Genomic DNA, 21,014 nt, shown 5'->3' on the forward strand with positions numbered 1-21,014 from the left:
AAAGGTGCTCATCTGTGGTCTTTTCATAGTGCTTATATCCTGATTGAAGTGTTGACAATTAACCGTTGAAGTGTTTGGCCAGGTGGCACATGTGTTGGCCAATTAGCTCTTGTAGTGTCATTTTGAATGGCACTGTTTTGAAAAGGCAAACGTGTGAGATTGGTCAGATTGGTGTGTCTTATGCAGAGAACCATGTTCAGTGCATTTAAAAAGTGTCATTTTCAATTGCAAAATGTGTGTAAAGCAGAAAATGTGTTTAGACTTTTGGAGACATGAGAATAGGTTTTGCTCTCTGTGTGTCAGTTTAAATAATTGTGCTGTGCATGTCATTTAGTGTGTTAGCATTTGGAAAAAACTGTATTACATCATCTTGAAATGAAAAAAACGCCTTGACGCTAAAGTGCGGTAGGTGGCGCAATGTGCCTCAATTGGTTTCTAATCTACCACTAATCAAAGAAGAGAAGAAGAAGAAGCAGACGAAGAAAAAGAAGAATTTTAAACCGTTTTCTCTTGTCGTTTACTTTTGCAACATTTGCGAGCAGTTAGCAAATACATTGTGTGTGGTTGGTTGTTCCAGAAGCACAAAATAAAAAGAAAAGTGGCTTTTTGCCAGCTTAGCAACCCACTGAGGACAATTCAAACCAACAGCGTTTGAGTGTTTTACCTGCTAAGTGTTAGCTTAATGGCTGACATTTGGAACACGGATACCGGTGAAGCTGTGTATCGTTCCCGGGATGCTATCAAGAACCTGAGAATACGGTAAGTAGCGTTAGCTAACGGCAACATCAACATTCGTTAACTTAGCTTCTCTGCAAAACCTCTGATGTGTCAATCTTCGTATTCATATCCTCGCTATCGAGTCCAAAGCGTCTGTGGTTGTCATAGTTACGACGGCTGATGAAAAAAGGAAGGCGACGACACGACAAGACAGCTGCGTTTTCCCTTACTTGCTTCAACAGCGATATATACTGTTTTCTGAACTCGTAAAAGGTTTACGTATAACACGGTATTTTTTTATCCCTCCCTCCCCGTATTTAGAGTGCGTGTAGAGAGGGTGACCTCCACAGCTGCCCTCTCTAAGCATCTGCAGCAGCAGGTTCTGTCCCAGCCAGGCGGAGGAGCCATTGAACTGGAGACCCTCACCTCACGAGGCCAGACAGGTACAAATATTTGCATCCTGGGAGAAAGCCTGATAGTGACAATGATGGTCAGTCTATTATTATTATTATTATAGATCCTAAGTAAACATTTGGATTCTCTGTATTTCCTTGCGTGACTTCCAAACTTTCAAATTAATAACAGACTTGTCGGTTTAATAGTCGCTCAAACTATTACTGACAGCAATTTGTTTTTCCCTTTTGGGAGGAAATGTGTCTCTAACTCAAAACACAGCATGCCTTGATTGTATGACTTGAATGCAACAGATATTGTGTATGAAAACTTTTATACCTGTTTTTGGGTCAATGTTTTCTGGGCATCATTTTTTATTAACATTTTAAATTAAATTTCTGTTACTCTGTCAGAAGGTGATAATGAGGAGGAGTTGGAGGTGGGCTGGCAGGAGAAACTCTTCAGTCAGGTAGCACTTGAGCATTCAGTATCCGTTTGCGTATTGTAATGATTCAAAAACTGTTAAAGGCTTAAGTTATTGTTATTACTTTAAACCCGCGCCTCCTCACCTTCAAGCATCTGTGTCTGTGGTCCCAGTATGAGATGGAGCTGTTCCAGAACGAGTCAGCCTGCCAGACCCCTCTGGACCGTCAGTACCACACAGAAGTCAAGGCCCTGAACAAGGCCAAGGGCCGACGCAATAAGAGGATCTTCACATACACCGATCACGACCGCTACACCAGCTGCCTTGCACTCCAACAACTGGTAGGTTATACTGTTACTCCAATGTCAACACAGTCATCCAGTAGTTTGCGTTATAATGTTATAATTACAGACATTTTCCACATATTTTTAGGGTTTTTTCACAAACTACTGACATTGTATGTTGTAAGATTAACTCGTAAAAATGTGTTTGTAAGTAGCTTCTTGTTGTTTTTGATCCTGAAAGCAGACTTCCAGTGACTTACTGAGCACAACCAAATCCAGCCCCACATTCCTGGCTGAAAGGATGGCCAGCGTGCGACACAGACGGCAAGACAGACGCACCATGTGAGTGAAGCTGACTCACAACCCACATTGTCTTGCATGTGGAAATGCAGTTTGCATATTTGCAAAATGCACATGTTTAGATTCTCACTTTGAAACTAAGTATTTGTCTCTCCAATGTAAACATACAATTTCATTAAAAAGCGTTTATCCAAATGCTGCTTATTAATCCTCAAAGACAGTTCTTGTAATGTTTGATAAAGTCATTTGATAGGATGGTCCGCTGTATTTCTCAGGGATGGCAGTGTCCCGAAGTCAAAGATTGTCAACTGGGAGCCCACAGCGGAGTTTGTGAAGAGTAGTCATGTGGTGAACAATGCCATGCAGACCATGCATATCATGGGAGACTTAGCCCCCGCTGGAAGGTAAGACATTACCATTCAGTCCACTCTTGAGGGTTCTAACTTGCAGCATGGACGAAACAGACACATCTGGTAGTGTCAATGACCATTTTCCACCTGCTCTCAATCTGCAACCTTTTGTTCCGGAAGAACTAATTCTGCCCTTTAGTCATCTGTGAATGTTGTGTGATTCAGCTGTGATTGTTTGTGTATTGGTTTTCTCAGGATGGGCCAGAAAGAGAATGAGTATTTGCTGGTAACCATAAAGACAGATGGCAGTGGAACAGTTATTGTAAAACCTGACTTCAACGACGACAAAGAGCCTTACAGGCAAGTTCACTACGTCACATCGGACTGTTGTCTGCATTGATGATGGATACCAAATCAACGTGTTTTTAAAATAACATTGTGACCAGCTAGGCGATGTGAAAGTTAAAGTCCTCCACTTAACTCCGGACCAACATACATGTCATTAGAAAGGGATGCTTGTTTTTGACAAAATAAACACAAAACCTTTCTGCTGTGTGTTGTTGTGCAGGATTGTAACAGCGGGGGACAAGAGGGAAGTTTGGCGCCTCACTGTTAAGAACATGTGCACCCCCATGCAACCAGAGGAAAAGGAAAGGGAGCAGAACGTGTACAAAGACGTGAGTTCGTCTCCATCATGTCTCCTTTTGGACAAGAGCAGATTTTAAGAGTTCACCTTTTAATGTTTGTGTTCATATAATGGAGTCAAACAAGTTGTCTTTTGATGTGGACACGTCCACTTTTCTCTGACTCCAGCTGTACGTACGTCACAAGGAGTACCTCAACAGCCTTGTTGGACAAGACTTTGAAATGGTAAGTTTGTCCGTCAACAGACAGATTTTCTCTTGAATGAATCCGATATTAACAATAGATCAACTAAATGTTAAACGAGCTAATTAACACTTTTTATGGCGGTCTGTTTGGAAAAGGCTTTTTTACTCACTGTCGTCTCTCCCTTAGCCTCCTGTAGGTATTCTGCGGTACATGATGAATGCAGAGATCGGTGAGAATGATTGCTGCCATCACTACTGTTTACTATACATGTTTCTTAAAAGTCCGTCTTTCGCATTTAAATCTCCTCTTTCTTCTCTTTTACCTAGTCTCAGCTAAAGGCTTTGAATATGATAACTTATACATCCACTTCTTTATGGAGCTGCCGAACAGTAAGTCACACATGGTGTATGATACCATTCACATCGGGACACTTAAGTAGGTTGAAACCTCTTTAGAATCCGTTAAACTAAATTCAAATGTTTCATTTCAGATTGGTCCAGCTTGCCATTTCAGACTCTCTCAGGGGTAACGCAGACGTGCCGGGCCAAAACATTAGGGAAGGTGTGTATACATTTTATATATATATATATATATATATGAATATATTTTTCAGGACCTTCCAACTGAGATTTGTTCAACTCTTTAATGTTCTTTCTGCCAACAGGAAAACGTGGCTTTCTTCAGTTACCCCTTCAGCTTTGAGGCTTTCTACATGAGTGAAAAGGAGAGCGAGGGTTAGTATCAGCCATTGAATAATGGGTTTAAAGAATGCGGGTCATGCATCTATTAGATGCGAGGGATTTTGTCTTCGCATTAATGATGAGATTGGACTAATAAAGGAATTTCATCCTGGTTTCAGAGTCGATTCCTCAGTGGCCGGTGATTTACTTCAAGGTTCTTTCTCTGGACTCCTGGCAGCGCTTTCGTACCGAAGGCTATGGCTACCTGCTCTTTCCTGCCGTGCCTGGTATACTGTGTACACTGCTAAGCTGTTGGGTTAAAAATGGGGCATCATTTTGTTAATGTCAGAAAATACAAAAACATACAACGTAGACAACAGCGTAACCCAGAAATCTCAAATGTGTGTCGATGTTGATGACAATTTTGTGGTTAGACATTTAAACGCTGCCCTAATCACACATTTTCCTACAAAACCAAGCATTCCCAGCTTCTGTAAATCACCATTTCATCAGGTCTTTGGTCTCATTTTCTCACATTCCACGTGATGTGTGTGCCAGGGAAACAAACCATAACGTGCCACACGTGGAGACCCCTTCAGACGGGGACAGTCTCCGCACTGAGGCGCTTCTTTATCGGAGGTTCTCCAGAGCTTGAAGACCACAGCTACGTCAGAATACCAGGGACCTTCAAGGTAGGCCCAAACCTCTGTGGATGCTCTAGTAAACGTTAGGTATGCTGAAGAATACTCGTTTTTCATTCGGTACTCAACACAACGTATACGTCTGTAGGGAGAGAGGCTGAGTCGCTTTGGCTTTTGCACTGAAACAACAGGAAGTGTCACCTTTAATCTGCACTGCATCCAGCAAGCCAGGCAAGTACTCCTTCATTATGTCAGTATAGGTGACAACAGTTGTTGTTTGTGTCCATACTGCAATATGTATAGTATGCATAGTTTTCATTCCCGGTCCAGTTGCTGTATGACGTTGGTTCAGTGAGTCCTTGTTGTTTGTGTTGTTTAGGGCATTTGTTGATGCCACCATGTTGAAGAAAAGGAGGCAGAACGTTTTTGACCAGCTGGGAGGATTCAGTCAGCAAGGAGCTGTTTGCACCATCCTCGGTAAAGACTTTTACTCAAAAATGGCTTATTAGCTATTTGTTTAAAGGCGTAGTTGTGTGAGAAATCAGTTCTTCAGAAAAAATATTCAACAAATAGCAAGATGAACCCGAGCACTTTCAAACACTTAAAAAAATGAACATTAGTAAGCAAATGTAGTTAGTCTCCATCTATTATCACTTTTTCAACTATTTTCAATATATCTGTTTCTTTTTCTCCCAGAGGCCTTCCAGAGGGCCAGGAAAAAGATGCAAGATGCTCGAGAAAGTCTCCCCAGAGACCTCGTACACACCACCTCCCAACTTCAGGTTGAATCCTCTGCATAGGTGTTATAATGATAGAACTGTCATTCCATCAAATACATAAAAACGCGTAAATGAATTACATTTACTCTGTAAGATTGTACCCACATTACCAGCAATTAAGAGTTGCTGTTTACAAAATGTCACATTCACCCCTATCGGACTATGATGTACTATTAGAAATAAATACTGTCTTATTGCTATTTTTTTGCTATTGCTTGTAAATATAGATGTATTTTGTAAAGAATGAGGAACAAAGCTAATATACCTACTATGTCTGTTATTCCCACACATGGTATTGTTTGTACACTCACTGTTTGTTAAGATTTGAGTACATTTTCTAGGAACAGTAATGCTTGCGTAAATAAAATATTATTTTAAAATTGGATTGTAAATATTCCATTGTTCATTTCAAACTTGGAATCGATATTCAAAGTAACATAAATCGTTTTGTATTTGAACAAATAAACAATAGGTATTTTTTTTCTGTCATTATAGCAACTTTTAGTCAAGTGTCTTACTTTTTATATCATTAAGTACTTCTTCACAATAGCATATATTTTAAGCGACTTTGCACTTCTACCAACTAATACAGATTAAGTTACTCGTTCGTATATAAAGTAGTGTAAATTAGCCCCATTGTTACCAGCTGCTAAACTAGTGATGTCTATATCACACACTTTTGTTAAAAATGTAAGTGCCATTATTTTCAGTTCCATAATAGTTTAGCCATATCACATTTTCGACTTTGAACCAGTTATACATGGTTTTATGGTCAGACTTCAGTTGTTATTTGTATGTGGGCGTGGAACAGTCCTTTCTGCAAGTACAGCTCCTTGTCATCTCACTGGTAAAAAGGAAAGAACACATCACTCGTGCTGGCCTTCCTCATCTGGCTTCCTGTTTGTCTCTGGTTGATTTTAAGACTGTATTGCTTCCCTTTCCATACTCCAGTTAGAGCACTGGGGTCAATTAATCATATTCTCCCCACAATCAAGACACAAAATATGAGCATTTGAGCCGTTGTAGTAATATATTCAGCCCCGGTGGAACATAGTTAAGGTAATTGGCCACTGTTAGTTTAAAAAACAAAAAAGAGTGTAATCGACAGCTCCCTTTTGCCATAAACCTTCTTCCAATTCCCACTCTCACTCATGACATCATTCTGATCCCAATCGAGAAGCTCCATTCGTGCTACGTTCACCGCTGTGGGCACTCGCCGTCCCTTAACCTGTAATGTCTTGAAGAAGTTGTGTTTGATTGTGTGTATATATGAAGCACTCATTATTTAAGTCCACATCATATCATTATGTATGAAAGTATTCTACAAAGCATTGGGTCAGTCGAATCAAAGGCTCAATTTAAGAGGGAAGTACTCCTGTTTCCGATGACAGCGAACGTACCATCCCAGTCCCGAGTCTCCATCTTCCTCAGCCTGGCAAAGGAAGGGTCCAACCTGCGTCTCGCACTCCCATTTCCACGCTGACGTACACTCCATCAGGTATTTGAATTATTTCAAAGTTCAACATTTCCATAACGGCGTTGCTGTTTTTGTCTGGTTTCCGGTCGAGACACACATGACGTAGCTAACGTTAGCGTTGATAACACAGCTCCCTGTCAGCGAGAAGCCGTGCAAACTGGGCCGCTGGTGACTTTTTTTTCCCTGCTTCGATGACAGACCCAATGCTCTCAACGATGCAAGTCACACCCGAATGGGACCGAGTTTTTGCCCGACGGTGCCGCTTTTTTTCGTGCTCGTAACGTTCGCTAATCGGCGTCGCTCGTCGCGCCAACCGTTTTAACTCCCGACACTTACGGTTAGCATGCAGCGAGCTAACTTTAGCCGCGGAGAAACCGCTGTGGTTTGAATTGGTTGTAACGTAAACGTTAGCTAACGTTAACTGTCTCGACGCAGAAGAGAGGTCAAACATCAGCCGGCCGGTGTCACGCACAGAGCTTTGAGGGAAATGCCACGATTTATTTAAGGTTTGTTGTGCATTTCACATGGGAACGGATGTAACTGACGTCAACGTAGCATGTAACGTTACTATCGGATTTTAAGAGATGTTAGCTAAACTACGTTTTCAAGCTAACGTTAGCGATAGCGAAGACCTGTGATTTAAAATGACACATACCGTTAAATCCATATAGTCATGCATTGACAGTATGCCAATTTAAAACGACACTAAAACACCAGCGTATACTTTATTTTTTGTACGTTATTTTTGCCGGATTAGCAGAACGAATGTGTAAAAACAAACGGCATAATGTTGATATCACGTTAAAACTATGTGGACAGAAAAACCATCAATACCATATCAAAACCATACTTTGGAATTGCTCAATTATTAGTCCTCTATTGAAATTGATAGTAATAATTTGTCACTTGATTATAATGAATCAATGGGTTTGTATTTCATATCTTGCAATAAAATGTCATAGACGTTTAAAGAAAGTGAGATGAGAATTATTCCACACTAACGGCCTTACCGAGCAGGGCAGAAATCTGACTTGTGGGAAAAGTGGTATCCTGTGAGAGCCACATTGAAATACACTGTGGCTCTGCAGTAAAACCCATTATATCTTTGTTATGGAGATTACACGGTTCTATGCTTTGTGTTATGCACTTGGTTTAGGCATCATCACCCTTTAATTGTGTCCAAATATGTCAGTTTTTACTTGGCTTACAAACCTATTTTGCTGCCATTAAAAAGTGAGATGAACCAATACACAAGGAGATATGCAATGCAAATGCAGTCTTTTTTAATGCCCTGGAAATGAAAAAATATCACTATTGTTGTCCTCTTTTTTACTTAGTAATCAAATACAGTCTTGATCCAATTTGAATCAGATACTTACTATAAGTTAGAAAAGCAATTTTAGCCAAATCAGATAATGTTGAATGCAGTTCATAAACTAAATGATGTAGAGCATTTTTTAAATCACTACACCACTTAATCAAATCAGATTATAGAGGAAGAGACATACAATTAAAACAAACAAACGAACATTGAACTAATACATCAACTCATATGTGAACCTGTAAATTGTGTTAGGGTTGAAAGGAATCATTTCTGCAGATGTAGCTGATGACATAATGCAGTGTGTTTCTTCTATGCAGACGTAAAGGACCACAATCATGACGGATTCCAAATATTTCACGACAAACAAAAAAGGTGAGTAAGGAGGGAAGTGGTGTTCAACTGGTCATCAGTCAAAAACTGTGTTACTAGGCATCATATTCCAAGTGTGCTGGTGCCAACGCATGTTGTGATTCGTCTCACAGGGGAGATCTTTGAACTGAAGGCCGAGCTGAACAATGAGAAGAAGGAGAAGAGAAAAGAGGCAGTGAAAAAGGTCATTGCTGCCATGACGGTTGGCAAGGATGTCAGGTGTTTAAATTTTCACTGATTTTGAAACTTCTTGGATAGATGTTACCCCATTAATTAGCCTGGGAAGCCTACTTTCTAGTGCTGCTAGCTTCCCATTACAGACCCAGACAGCACTGTTACGTGAACATAATTATATAATAATAAATGATTAGCATAAACGATAAGCGGGTGGTACTCTGGTAACACTTCTGAAAGAGAATAAATGAAGAGTGTCTCTTCAGTTAACTTTATCACACAGCTCACAATGTAAACATATGATCAAGAGTCTGACTGAGGGCCTCTCGCTTTGTTGTCAGTTCTCTGTTTCCAGACGTGGTGAACTGCATGCAAACCGACAACTTGGAGCTGAAGAAGTTGGTCTACCTCTACTTGATGAACTACGCCAAGAGCCAGCCTGACATGGCCATCATGGCCGTGAACAGCTTCGTCAAGGCAAGTCCCTAAATCAACTTTTCACCTGACTCCTTGGAACAAAATACAGCAACTCCTTCAAGAGAATTCACTTCAACTATTGACGTTTTTGCTGAATACACAAATGAAACATTTAAGGTCTTAGAATTGCTCTGACTTAGTCATGGAAAGTTATAGAAACTCACTTTAGGATCAAATCTAATCTCATTAAAACCACCACTGCCTTTCTCGCCGTGTCCTCCAGGACTGTGAGGATCCCAACCCTCTGATCCGAGCCCTGGCCGTCCGCACCATGGGCTGCATCCGGGTGGACAAGATCACGGAGTACCTGTGCGAGCCGCTGAGGAAATGCCTGAAGGACGAGGACCCATACGTCAGGAAGACGGCAGCGGTTTGTGTGGCGAAACTTCATGACATCAACGCCCAGATGGTGGAGGACCAGGGCTTCCTGGACTCCCTGAGGGATCTCATTGCCGACTCGAACCCCATGGTAGGCTTACGCTCTTTTTCCACCGCAGCCATATTGCTTCAGCTGGTGACCTCTAGAGTAGGGTTGTCACGATACCAAAATTATGACTTCAATCCTATACCTGCCAAAATATTACGGTACCCGATACTTACGATACCACAAATAGGATAATGGAATATATTTATCTATGATAGTAATAAATAAAACATCTGTAAGGTTCCTTTTTTACCTGGTATCTGTTTGACTGTCTGTGGGATGAACAATGCTTAATTTTTACTTGCATAGTTTGATATTCTCACATATTTCCTTAACTAAAAATAAAAAGGATTAGGTGAAGATCCACCCTCAGGCTCCACAAGCATGTAGCCTATTGCATCAAGTGTGTATTATTTGGTACAATTTTGTGTGCTTTCTGACCTCATGATCATATAGGCCCACATGAGTGAAATTGTAGGTTATTTTGCATTTATATATTTCTGCTGGACTATTCAGGAACTTATTTGGGGTCTTGCTTTGTCTTGTGTTGCTTGATGCTTGACTGTGTTAGGAAAGTTGTTGTCAAGCTAGCCAACAAAGCTACAGGGCTGCCAACTCTCACGGTTTTCCCGTGTGACACGCGTGTTTCCATGTTTTCACACGCACTCACGCCACACATCCAATTTATTACACAAAAAAAAAGAAATCTGCGCTGGTTCATCTAAACAGCGCATCTATAACCCGATTCGCTGCACGTAGCGTAACTTATACCCACCGTCGGCCGTGGCTACACCCCCAACGTCTCACTCCAAGGTTTAGTGAAAAGTATCCCTATAACATTACAAAGAAGCCGACTTGAGAGCACTTAATACTAGCATCAATATGCTAGCGTTTTATAACACGCTTGCTAACATTGCTAACGAGATGTCTGCTAGCAGCTAAACTTACTTTGTTTATGACAAACTAGCAAGTCAACAATTTTCCAAACACAGTCAAACATCAAGCAAGTGCAACACAAGACAAAGCAGACGTCCTCTTATACCCGGACATTTCCTCTTTTCGAGACCTAAAAAATGCGTCCGGGTAAAAGAGGACGTCTGGTCACCCGATCTAAGCTAGGTTAAGGCTAATCTTGTTAGGCTGTATATGGGTGAGCAGTCTGCTACATGAGGGCGCGTCTCCCCAGATAACTCGCATGTGTGAGAGCTGCGCAGTCAATGTGTGCAGGCAGCCTGACACGGAGCGGAACAGTGAGTGCGCTCCAATTGCATGCTTTTTTTAAAGTACCGGTACTAAAAATATTCAAAACCGTATTGTTTTCAACGTATGGGTACCGCGATACCTTTCTAGTACCGGTACACCGTGCAACACTACTCTAGAGTGATCTTTTTTTTTCTTCCTATATGTGTCAGTTTTTTTGCCATTGCCTTCTGTTACTTCCAATAGAAATTGGGGAAATGTGTTTCACAGAGATGTTAAAGTCCCTTGATGAAATCCCAATGGGATAACAAATCCAAAGTCACAAAAATACCTCCGTCCTTCAGGTCGTGGCCAACGCCGTTGCTGCCCTCTCTGAGATCAGCGAGTCTCACCCCAACAGCAACCTGCTGGACCTCAATCCCCAGAACATCAACAAGCTGCTGACGGCCCTCAACGAGTGCACTGAGTGGGGACAGATCTTCATTCTGGACTGCTTGTCCAACTATAACCCCAAGGATGAGCGCGAAGCCCAAAGGTAGCATTCCCTCAGGCCAAAGTATCACTGGCCGTCATGTAGCAACTACTGATGATTTAAGAGACGATCCCTGAATACTGTTGCGCCTGCCGATTTGTTTCTACCCTTTTGGGTGCTGGGGTACATGTACGGAACTTAAATATGTCATTTATTTAGAATTCTAATGTGCTAGTGTCTTCTTAGCAAGTTTAGAAAGTCCAAACTGTGTAACAGCAGACATCAGATGAGCATAAACATACCGTCCTCTCCGTGCTTCCCTCTCAAAGCATCTGTGAGCGCGTCACTCCCCGGCTGTCTCACGCAAACTCAGCAGTGGTCCTGTCAGCTGTCAAGGTGCTGATGAAGTTCCTGGAGTTGCTGCCCAAGGACTCCGATTACTACAACACCCTGCTGAAGAAGTTATCCCCACCACTGGTCACCTTGCTCTCTGGAGAGCCTGAGGTCCAGTACGTGGCTCTGAGGAACATCAACCTCATTGTTCAGAAAAGGTGCGTGATCGCAAGCGTGTAGAGTTTTTTTTTTTTTTCATTTACATGTTGTTCATTCGTCACGCCCCAGTTTATAGTGAACTGGTACAATCTGCTCTTGTGAATGTGTAAAATCTAGTCATTAAGTAGAACATTTTTCTGATGTAATTTAGACCAACAAAAAAAAACATTGTCATGTATTGAGGCCAATTTCCCCAAATTCCACTTGTTTCTACAGTCCAATGTGTAAAATTTCTGCTTTGCGTGCAGACCTGAGATCCTGAAGCAAGAGATCAAAGTGTTCTTTGTCAAGTACAACGACCCTATCTACGTGAAACTGGAGAAGCTGGACATCATGATCCGCTTGGCCTCCCAGGCCAACATCGCTCAGGTAACCTTAATATGAAATAACATGGAAGCTTCGTGAGGGGGACAAACTTGATGCTACTTATTCAAATTGGAACAAAACCAATAAAATGTAACCACAACTAAAAGAAGCTTTTAGACATGTGTGGCTTACACTGACGGTGTATTACACTTTTGATCTCTTTACGCTTCCAGGTGCTGGCTGAACTGAAGGAATACGCCACAGAGGTGGACGTTGACTTTGTGCGTAAGGCTGTGCGAGCCATCGGACGCTGTGCCATCAAAGTGGAGGTAAGAAATGCTTCTCGTAGCACAATAATCTGAACTCCCTTCAGAATTGTCACCAAGACTTTGTGCAGTAGAAATATCATAATATCAGAGCTCAAAATTATAATACATTGATCTCCCTGATACTGATACTTTTCCTTATGTGTGTTTATTGAACAGTTCGCAAATGAACAACATAAATCATGGCTTTAAAACAGTTTCAACTATAAATATTTATCTCAATCATTTATGCTGCTCAGTTTATGCTAATGTGAATTTCTAGGCAAAAGGTATTTTAAGACGTTTATCAGAGTGAGAGAACAAACACATAAACTTGTTTTCTTGACGGATAATTTTACTTGTCAGTTGAAATTGATGACAACATGGATGTCTCAAATGTCCGTGCAAGGACTTAAAGGACACATAAAGTCACAGTGACACGGTTTCTCTCTGCAGCAATCAGCTGAGCGCTGTGTCAGCACCCTGCTCGACCTCATCCAGACAAAGGTGAACTACGTGGTTCAGGAGGCCATCGTGGTCATCAGAGATATCTTTCGCAAGTACCCAAACAAGTATGTTTCCCACTGGACCCCTGAGAACTACTGCACACAAACAATGAGTCCTTCACACATACTGAAGTTAGTTAAAATAGTCAATTTTTGTTACTCTCGCGTTTCTAGTCATTCACAAGATGGACTAATCAATCATTTAATGCAGTCTGGTTAATGTTACGTATCATTAAAGTTTTGAGCAGCACGTTACAGAACCAGATGACCGTACATCTCTCAAGGTAATTCTGACCATTGAGACTCTGCTTTACTTCAGGTATGAGAGCATCATTGCAACGCTGTGTGAGAACCTGGACTCTCTGGATGAGCCGGACGCTCGAGCCGCCATGATCTGGATTGTTGGCGAGTATGCCGAGAGGATCGATAACGCCGATGAATTGCTGGAGAGCTTCCTCGAGGGCTTCCACGACGAGAGCACCCAGGTGGGTCCATTCATTTCACTTGAGAGGGATTCAGCCCTGTTGAGTTTGGACAATTCCTGCTTTTGGAGATATGTCCAAAGATGTAGAGATCATTTCCACAATTTATGGTAATCTTGTTCTTATTGACAAGCCAGAAGTTTAGCCAGATTATTAAAACCATTTTATGAGCGAGCGTACCCAATGCAAATAATGATTCTAATGATAATGGATGGCGTTTGATCATTGTATAATAATCACAATATTCTGATGATCGCGATAATCCAAGAAACAGATCAAATAATTATAAAAGAGAACTGCATAAGCTCTAGCAGGTACATGCTCTGTTAACAGCCAGAATAAAAACTAAACTACTAGTGACTTACACTTATTTATTTATTTACTTATAGTTCATTCCCTGACTGCATTGTAGATGTTTCTTTAACAGCTGTTATCAGCTGCTTTGTCAAGAAGCTGACCAACAGCGTGGTCATACTCCGGTTTGGCTGTTTCCAGACTTTGCTCGTTCCCGCCTCCCATCTGGTGGATGAGAAAGGGGGGTTTGGGAGGCATTGTACCCTGAAGACAAGGGTAAAATAAGTGTGTGTGCTTTGATTAACAGGTCCAGCTCACTCTGCTGACCGCCATCGTCAAGCTGTTCCTTAAGAAGCCGTCGGAGACTCAAGAGTTGGTGCAGCAGGTCCTGAGTCTGGCCACGCAGGTGAGCGTCGTCATTCATTAGGGGGAAGTGCAGGTCGACACCAATTTAAGGATTTGCTAAATTACTGATGGATCTTGTTTTGTGCTCTTTTTAAACAGCCCTGTGAAATATCTGGTTTTTTTTTTTTTTTGTGGCTCAAGGTCCGCTAAACTGATAAATTATCATTCCTACTCCTACTTTTCCGGCACACATGTTGAATTCTCTGCTCTTCTGCAGGATTCCGACAACCCCGACCTGCGTGACAGGGGCTACATTTATTGGCGTCTGTTGTCCACCGACCCGGTTACCGCCAAAGAGGTGGTGTTGTCAGAGAAGCCCTTGATCTCTGAGGAGACCGACCTGATTGAGCCCACCCTACTGGATGAGCTCATCTGCCACATCGGCTCCCTGGCGTCCGTCTACCACAAACCGCCCAGCGCCTTCGTGGAGGGCAGCCACGGAGTCCACCGGAAACACCTTCCTGTGCAGCACAGCAGGTCATTTGAATGGGCAGCTTCCTTGTTATTAGTGTCATTCGGGTCTTTTACAAAAGGTGTGCGCTTGACACGCAAGGCGAATGAGTTCTTTGGTCTTAAATAATAAGCAAAAACAGAAGTGTTTATTTAGCAATTGTAAATATATATAATACATAAGTAGTAATCTTTTGTAAAAAATAAAAAAGCTGGACTGGAAGTTGTATCCCTAAATGTCCTTATAATATGAAACCCCTGCTGCATGACTAATGAGGATTATTATATCTTAATGCATAAATTACACATGTCGTACCTTTGACTTCCTGTCTCTTACCTGTACTGCTGTGTCCCCCTATGACAGCATTGACACTGGTGAGAGCCCAGTGAGCAGCGGGCCAGCAGCTGCCATGGACCAGCCACACGTGATCCCCAGCCAGGGGGACCTGCTGGGTGACTTGCTCAACCTGGACCTGGGCCCTCCGGTCAATGTGCCCCAGATCTCCTCCATGCAGATGGGGGCGGTAGACCTTCTGGGGGGAGGCCTGGACAGTTTGGTGAGCTTGAACACACATATTTTGCTTTTGAGTTTAAAAAAAAAGAAGTTTGAATGATTTAGTAGTCTTAAATCCAGAATAAATTTGTTCTAAACACGTACGTTTTTCCGACATAAAGCAGTATTAAGCCTCGGTGTGTTTTCCTTTGTTGTTTCTGTTTGGTTTTTTTCGGCTTCTTCAAGCTGCTGGACTAACTGCACTCTGCAGATTTTAAAGGCTTATTTTAACGTCTGACATGCGATGCAGACTTGCTACCTGCCATAAAAGTTAGGGCTGCACTATTTGGGTTGCGGTTGCTAAGAAATTCTCTCTTTCTTTGTTTGTGTGTTTGGTCGGTCTGATGTTTGGATGCTGTCTTTGGGGGCCTCTCTTCTCTCCTGTAGCTGGGGGGTGACCTGGGCGGAGGTGTTGGGGGAAGTCCAGCAGTAAGTCAAGCCCTTTTGTTTGCCAGTCTGCCTGTCTGCATTCTCCATGCTTGCTGAATTAAACATACAATATTTTATGTTTAATATGTTATTTTGTAGATATTTTTCTTAACAACCGTTTGTCGACTTCCTGAAATTATTCCCGAAGTTGAGAACCACTGAGACCAAAACGCATGTTTAAGCCAATTTTCTGACCTGAAAAAATCATTCCACATTTTTTATTTGCACTCATCTTGGACCAGACGGGTCTTCTGAATGTCGCCGCCAAGTGTCCCTCTGAGCAGCTACTCCTGAGTGGAATGTAAAAACAATGAGGCAGCCCATGAATAATATATATATATATAATATAATATGTTAGTCATGCCGTCGCCAAATTTCTTCTTGAAACAATGTTTTAAATGAAGGTTTTCCATAAAATAAAACTGTTTTATGTTGACCAGAAAGTGACTTTGGTCTTTAGGCTTTTCTTTGTAGGTTTCATGCAAAATGAAAGTGATGCTTTCCAAAATAATGGTTTCGTATATTCTATTTTGTGTGTGTGTGTGTGTGTGTGTGTGTGTGTGTGTGTGTGTGTGTGTTTTGTGGGACTTTAGGTGGGACAGAACTTCATCCCCTCATCTGTTCCCAGTACTTTTGCTCCGTCCCCTACACCAGCTCCGCAAGCTGTCAGCAGTGGGCTCAGCGACTTGTTTGAGCTTTCCACCGGCATGGCCATCACCACGGGAGGACACACAGCCCCAAAATCAGTGAGTTCACACCACTTTAGTTTTACCTTGTGATGGATAACACACATTCAAGTCAATCACAGTTGTATAGCTCTCAATAAAACACAAAGCAGTGTGAGACATTATCAATCAATCCACTTCTATACAGAGTCCTCTGCGTTGTCAATGGCAACCGCTGAAGCAACCACAGACGCTTTCGGCTAGTTCTCCAGATACACCTGTTGCTCTGAAGCGTTTTTTAATCACATTAAAACGCAACGTCATTTGTCAACTTGCACATTTATTTTTTACCAACCTTTGCTATGCATTTAAGTGCAGCGTTACAAAGCTTTGAATGCCAGTGTATGTACCATCAGTAGAAGTGATTCCCTTGGTACTTTGGTCTATTTCTTTACCAGGTTTGGCTGCCTGCAGTGAAGGCCAAGGGTCTGGAGATCTCTGGAACCTTCTCTCGCCGCCAGGGCCACATGTACATGGACATGACCTTCACCAACAAGGCCCTGCAGCACATGACTGACTTCGCTGTCCAGTTCAACAAGAACAGGTCGGTGGGATTGGCCACAGAAAAAGTTGTGTTGAACCGCAATACTGCTGCAATCGAATACTGTTTTTCAGTAGAGCTGGTGTATTGGACTCCTTTAACTTCTAACTTGGTGTACCACAGAAATTGGCTGAAAACAGGTGGTGATTGTTATTGATTGTTGTTATTTTTGTTTATGTCATGCATGTAGTTTTGGGATGATCCCCACCAGTCCTCTGCCCGTTCACACTCCGCTGATGCCCAGCCAGACCATTGAGGTCTCTTTGCCTATAAACACCATTGGGCCGGTCATGAAGATGGACCCACTCAATAACCTCCAGGTATGTAAGCTATCAATCGCCATTTAAACAGCAGTGCAACACATTCAAAAGGCACTCAATATTATTTTGAGCACAATGTGTTTTTTTTATCGGGGAATTGGCGGTAAATGTCTTACCCCCAAAATACCTAACGTCAAACCTCTTTTGTTAACTTATGCCCAGGTGGCTGTGAAGAACAACATCGACGTCTTCTACTTCAGTGTTCTCATCCCTCTCAACATATTCTTTGTTGAGGATGGGAAAATGGGTATGATTGTTAATAACAACTTAATAAAACATCAAATCTATTGGCACACCACAAACAATGTATTATGTGTATACATAAAATTAAACATGAGCATGAATCATTTTTAGTTTGTATCGATCATCTGATAGTATGTTGTGTCTCACTCACCTTGATAGGTTCCTCATTTTGACAACCGTTTTTCTTTTTCTCCTTCAGAGCGACAGGTGTTCCTGGCTACCTGGAAAGACATCCCCAATGAGAATGAGCTCCAGTATCAGATAAAGGAGTGCCACCTCAACGCAGGTAGGCCGAGTTTAACAGCGTTTCTAATGTTTTGTTCAGAGATGCACCGACTCCATTTCCAAAATCTCTTAAGAATTAAACTGAATAGTTAAATCAGGGTCTCAACACGCCACACCTGGCAGGTGAATGGATGAGCTCAGCGAAGGACAAATGATCACTAACAAGGATTTAAACAACTTTTTAAACAGCGATTCCTCAGCGGAACCTCACCTCTCTCTCTGTGTGTTTTCTTTCTCCACCCACATGACTATCTCGGAAAACATCCTCTCCCTCTGTACCCGAAGGACTCTTCCAACTCGCTCATAATTGCGCCACCATTAGCAGGATGGGGGCGGTTCTTAGCACGGTCCGGTGTTGTAGAGACCTGGTCAGGTTTACTGAAATCCGACGGGTGCAGGTCATAGTTCACAAAAGATCCACCCGGTCAATTCCTCTCTAAACCCTTAGCGAGTTAGCTCCTGTGAATCTTAGTGTTAGTGCCCATAGTGACTACAGTTCCTGTAGTGATCACAGCTTGTTGTGCGTTTGTTCAGTAATTTAGGTGTGTTGTTCACTACTTGACGTTGGTTCTGGTCTTACAGACACAGTATCGGGCAAGCTGCAGGGTAACAACATCTTCACCATTGCCAAGAGGAACGTAGAAGGCCAGGACATGCTCTACCAGTCCCTCAAGCTAACCAACGGCATCTGGATTTTGGCTGAGCTTCGCATTCAGCCCGGCAACCCCAACTATACGGTAGAGTGTTCAGCTTATTGAATATTTAATAGAATTTCCGTTAATTAGTTAATGCTGTTTGTCTATAAAATGGGAGAGTACTTCCTTCCTCCAGCTGTCTACTTGATTGTTTCTACACCACAAGCAGAGAATAGATGATTATCCAGAACAGTGATTAGTTTTTATTGAGTTTATTATCTAAATAGCCTGCAGGTTACTTGAAATTGGTCCTCTCGTAACTTCTTAGACAATTTGTTGTTGGCACTTTTGGTTCAGCCCACTAATTTCCTCAATTTTGTGTTGATGAAGAATTTCAAACGCTCTCCCTGAAGTAAAAGGCACAATCCTTACTGTTCAGCCTGCGTGCAATCCCGCCTACTTCTGAAGTACATTAAGCTTCTTCATGACGGATTTGATGAGGCTCTTAAAACAGCATCTTGGTCATATTTGAAAGGTTAGTGGGAGGTTTCTCTTATTGTTCTGTCTCTTTCCACAGCTGTCTCTCAAGTGTCGGGCCCCAGAGGTTTCTCAGTACGTCTACCAGACGTACGACTCTGTGCTGAAGACCTGAGCCGCTATCAACGCTAAGCAGCTCTGCTTCGTCCTGATGACAAACTGCAGTCTGTTATCATTTTCTGCCATTTGCAGCTAACTGCCAAGACAACGGAATCCAAACAGTAAATATATGATGGAGACTAAATAATTTGTGTTTTCTTGTGATCAACAACGATCTCAGCTAAACTAAAGCGGGTGTACGTTGTACTCAAGTGGAGCAGTACAGACGCTGTGGATGTTTCCTTTATTTTGGCAGTTGAAAGCATTATTAAATCCTCCTCTTAAGTTCCCATTTCCCATTTTTACCCCCCAGAGTAAACACGTCTACCATTCCATCCTTAACTTAGTGTCGTAATGTTGTGAAGATGTGACTGATGAAACTGTCATGAGTAGGGGGAAAAAGTTTTCCATGAAGCTCCCTTTCTTTCTCACATTCCTTTTGGATTTGCTTTATTTTTTATATTACCTCCAGAATAATCCCAGTGTTGCTTTGTTCCTATTGGCATTAACAGGTAAAGTATATGGTAGAAACCCACAATGTGATACTAACGTCTTTCCCACAGCGAGTTTCCCTCCTGACGCTCACAATAACGTGCTTACAAATGATATATACATCACATTTATCCTCTGTTTTTCCTTTCATGACTTTAAGCACGCGTTACCGCTTCTTGTATTTAACGTGATTACTTACAATTTGTGCAGCGTTTAGATATAAACTGCTTCTTCCTCCATAAGTATGAAACGTCATAAGAACTTGACATTCCAACAGAAAAAGGTATTTTTTCCAAACATCTTTCCGTTTGCCTCGAGCACTGTTTTATTCCCTTTTAAACTCAACTGCACATAAACGTCTTCTGAAGATTTAGACACCATTTTTAATCCATTGTTTTTGTTTTATCGTTTAATAGTTCAATTTAAAAAGCTAAAGAAATACATAAACTTCCATGGACCTGTTCTGACGTCATAAAGGACATTTGTGCTCCATTATAATGTTAAAACAAAGACAGTAGCAAGTTTATGTCGAGGAACACAGTCAGTGGAGCAAGAAGCTTTTGACTGAAAAGAACCCACAGAGCATCTGATTTTAAATTAAACACAAACCATTAATGATCTGTCAACACATCAGTGACGCTTTCTTTTGTTCATTTCACATGTGACTGTTTATCGGCCCGTTTACTACACGTAGTTCTCCACGGCTTTGTGCACCTACATCGTCATTCCTATTTATTGTGCATCTACCTCCGTGTGTTTCCTTTTTAACCGGCTTTATTGTTGGCGTGGCTTAAATTCTGCAATGTGCTTTAAATGTTTTCACCTTCTTTTTGAGGCCAGTGTTTTAGTTCCCTTCACTCCATCGTTGACCTGGAGCAGCCAATTTCCCACGACCAAGCGATGATGCAAAACAAACGACCACGCTTATGTTTGAATGACCTCGTGTTGATATAATCCTCCGACGTTGGCTTTGTGTGTCTGTGCGTGTGTGTGTGCGCTAATAGAACATTTCCGCTAAGGCCAGGAGTTACAGTGTAGTCAAGTGATGGTGTAGTTTGTGTAGCGAATACATTTCAATGTTTTGGTATTACCCTAGACAGGAAAGTAAGCCTGGCCTCTATGTATTCCGCTGAAAAGATGTTTTTGTGTTGGTGACACTATTTTCCTACATGTTTTCAAATGTGCCTGCATGAGAGCCCATTGTCGATTTTATTCTTTTTCACTTAGGCTGTGGCTTTGCTCCAAATCTCCCCCAATCCCCCAACTTCATGTTTTAGATGTCACGTTTTCAAGCAGCGCTGTCTCTAGCACTCCCACACATGGAAGTATATATCCAAATCATTTGCCAGCAACACAAAATGTATGGCGAGAGCCGTCATAACGTCATGGCTGTAATCCTTTTGTAAATTATTTGTCAGTCACAGTACCACCTCTTATGTCATTAAAATGCCAAACTCATGATGCATCACTGTGTCGACTGTGTATGAGGACCAACGAGTGGGTTAAGGGAACTTAACTTGAGTTTAAATCTGTTGATAC

General features: G+C 41.9%; 2 protein-coding genes across 9 annotated transcripts; both read left to right on the forward strand.

The window, feature by feature from the left end:
* The first annotated feature begins 413 nt into the window (after positions 1-413).
* On the forward strand, positions 414-5,782 carry mks1 (MKS transition zone complex subunit 1). 4 transcript variants are annotated; one of them, XM_040179597.2, is made up of 18 exons: positions 414-759; positions 1,039-1,160; positions 1,524-1,579; positions 1,708-1,875; positions 2,060-2,160; positions 2,394-2,522; positions 2,724-2,828; positions 3,037-3,145; positions 3,282-3,338; positions 3,486-3,528; positions 3,626-3,688; positions 3,790-3,860; positions 3,964-4,033; positions 4,159-4,266; positions 4,538-4,671; positions 4,769-4,851; positions 5,000-5,097; positions 5,317-5,782. In XM_040179597.2, exons 1-18 carry the CDS (start codon positions 683-685, stop codon positions 5,418-5,420), a joined length of 1,698 nt encoding a protein of 565 aa, XP_040035531.1. In that variant the 5' UTR covers positions 414-682; the 3' UTR covers positions 5,421-5,782. The 4 variants fall into 4 exon arrangements, with proteins under 4 accessions (XP_040035531.1, XP_040035532.1, XP_040035533.1 ...); XM_040179598.2 differs by having other exon boundaries at positions 2,063-2,160; XM_040179599.2 differs by having other exon boundaries at positions 1,527-1,579.
* Positions 5,783-6,705: 923 nt separating this feature from the next.
* ap2b1 (adaptor related protein complex 2 subunit beta 1) lies at positions 6,706-20,940 on the forward strand. 5 transcript variants are annotated; one of them, XM_040179592.2, is made up of 22 exons: positions 6,706-6,897; positions 8,518-8,572; positions 8,683-8,788; positions 9,085-9,220; positions 9,444-9,689; positions 11,189-11,379; positions 11,646-11,867; positions 12,117-12,237; positions 12,408-12,503; positions 12,936-13,051; positions 13,305-13,470; positions 14,069-14,167; positions 14,384-14,643; positions 14,981-15,173; positions 15,557-15,598; positions 16,192-16,344; positions 16,722-16,867; positions 17,055-17,184; positions 17,347-17,431; positions 17,627-17,713; positions 18,295-18,449; positions 18,925-20,940. In XM_040179592.2, the coding sequence occupies exons 2-22, from the start codon at positions 8,536-8,538 to the stop codon at positions 18,997-18,999; spliced, it is 2,862 nt and encodes a 953-aa protein (XP_040035526.1). In that variant the 5' UTR covers positions 6,706-6,897; positions 8,518-8,535; the 3' UTR covers positions 19,000-20,940. The 5 variants fall into 5 exon arrangements, with proteins under 5 accessions (XP_040035526.1, XP_040035528.1, XP_040035527.1 ...); XM_040179593.2 differs by lacking the exon at positions 6,706-6,897 and adding an exon at positions 6,940-7,382; XM_040179594.2 differs by lacking the exon at positions 15,557-15,598 and having other exon boundaries at positions 6,763-6,897.
* The last annotated feature ends 74 nt before the right edge of the window (positions 20,941-21,014 follow it).

This window comes from Gasterosteus aculeatus, chromosome 7 (assembly GCF_964276395.1).
Source record: "Gasterosteus aculeatus chromosome 7, fGasAcu3.hap1.1, whole genome shotgun sequence".
Classification (NCBI taxonomy): Eukaryota; Metazoa; Chordata; class Actinopteri; order Perciformes; family Gasterosteidae; genus Gasterosteus; species Gasterosteus aculeatus.

Bases quoted from the DNA above. Each gene is read 5' to 3' on its own strand.
- ap2b1 (XM_040179592.2), top strand. From the start codon at position 8,536: ATGACGGATTCCAAATATTTCACGACAAACAAAAAAG. The intron at 8,573-8,682 runs GTGAGTAAGGAG...TTCGTCTCACAG, and splicing joins TTTCACGACAAACAAAAAAG to GGGAGATCTTTGAACTGAAG. The intron at 16,345-16,721 runs GTGAGTTCACAC...TTTCTTTACCAG, and splicing joins GACACACAGCCCCAAAATCA to GTTTGGCTGCCTGCAGTGAA.
- mks1 (XM_040179597.2), top strand. From the start codon at position 683: ATGGCTGACATTTGGAACACGGATACCGGTGAAGCTGTGTATCGTTCC. The intron at 3,689-3,789 runs GTAAGTCACACA...GTTTCATTTCAG, and splicing joins CTTTATGGAGCTGCCGAACA to ATTGGTCCAGCTTGCCATTT. The intron at 3,861-3,963 runs GTGTGTATACAT...TTCTGCCAACAG, and splicing joins GGGCCAAAACATTAGGGAAG to GAAAACGTGGCTTTCTTCAG.